Raw genomic sequence first — 1,086 nt, 5'->3', positions numbered from 1 at the left:
AGCAGTTTTTACATTCTAAATCCAAATCAGTAACACATTTCAGCAGAATAAAATGAAACGAGCCTTGGAGGTACCTTTTGAAATAGTTAGTGCTGGGGACCACTGTGATCGTAGAATATCAAGACAAATGCTGCCATTACTGTTAATATTTGGATGATAGATTCTTGTTGTAAATGCAACCTGCAGAAGAAGGAAAATTTCAGTGTAGGGTCACAAATGTACATTACACTATATAATAATTAATAGATTTATGGTACAAGCCACTCACCTTAGGTGGTTTGAAAGGATAATCTGTTGGGAAGTGAATTGTCAAGAAAAATACTCCACCTTGATAGGGACTGTCATTCTGTTAATGAAAAAGAATCATTGCAGTTTGAGGAGTTATTACAAGAAGACTGGTCATAAAAAATTATGAACATCGATTCTCCTATACTTACTGGTCCCATTATTGTAGCTTGCCAATGGAACACTGAAAAAGAGAAAGATTTACTTCAGTTTGGGGAAGCTCAAGTAATGAACTACTTACTTCCAGACAAAGCACCACAGAAAAGTCTATTTTAAAAACAAAGTCTTCTGAAAGACTGCAGGGAAGCAAGCCAAAGAATTAAACAGAGACAGAGCTAAGTACTCAACACTCCACATACACTTGGTGCACACTCTGGGATTGCTGTGATGCCACACACATGTTGTGCCCTGCAAAAAATCCCTTTACAATAGAAATCCAGTCACAGTCAACATTTCAGATCCAACAAATTTGTGAGTTCAGCTTTGTTGTTTCCAGTGAAGCACCCGAATGAAAGCCCAGTTTCCAATGACTGCACTGCCCTCAGAGCGAGCTACAGTAAAGGTACAGTATGAACTCAGAGCTTGCTTAGGTAAGACCTTTCCTACATGGATCCTTAGTTAAATGGAGGGCAAGCCTAAGCTTTGAATACACCATATGTAAAGAGGTAACCTAAGCTAGTGTTACCTTGACTGAGTGTTTAAGCTTAGTCTCCACAGAGGCCTCAAAATTTCATTAAAGCAGCACAAAGCAATACAAGTCTTAAGAGAATGCAAGAATGATAGTCTGCTCAACCCTTGTGA

At 38.6% G+C, this 1,086-nt stretch overlaps 1 protein-coding gene across 1 annotated transcript in view; it reads right to left on the bottom strand.

Moving 5' to 3' along the window:
* Positions 1 to 489, bottom strand: part of LOC104623927 (ubiquitin-conjugating enzyme E2 D2) — a gene marked incomplete at its 5' end in the record, with an annotated part of 15,850 nt that extends 15,361 nt beyond the window's left edge. The window contains 3 exons of the mRNA XM_010291158.1: positions 75 to 180; positions 269 to 346; positions 438 to 489. Coding sequence (XP_010289460.1) covers positions 75 to 180; positions 269 to 346; positions 438 to 489 — 236 coding nt within the window. The remainder of the gene's footprint in view (positions 1 to 74; positions 181 to 268; positions 347 to 437) is intronic.
* Positions 490 to 1,086: the final 597 nt, after the last annotated feature.

This window comes from Phaethon lepturus, unplaced genomic scaffold (genome assembly GCF_000687285.1).
Source record: "Phaethon lepturus isolate BGI_N335 unplaced genomic scaffold, ASM68728v1 scaffold1967, whole genome shotgun sequence".
Classification (NCBI taxonomy): Eukaryota; Metazoa; Chordata; class Aves; order Phaethontiformes; family Phaethontidae; genus Phaethon; species Phaethon lepturus.
The sequence above is the reverse complement of the archived record's forward strand: the minus strand, read 5'-3'. Positions and strand labels throughout refer to the sequence as shown.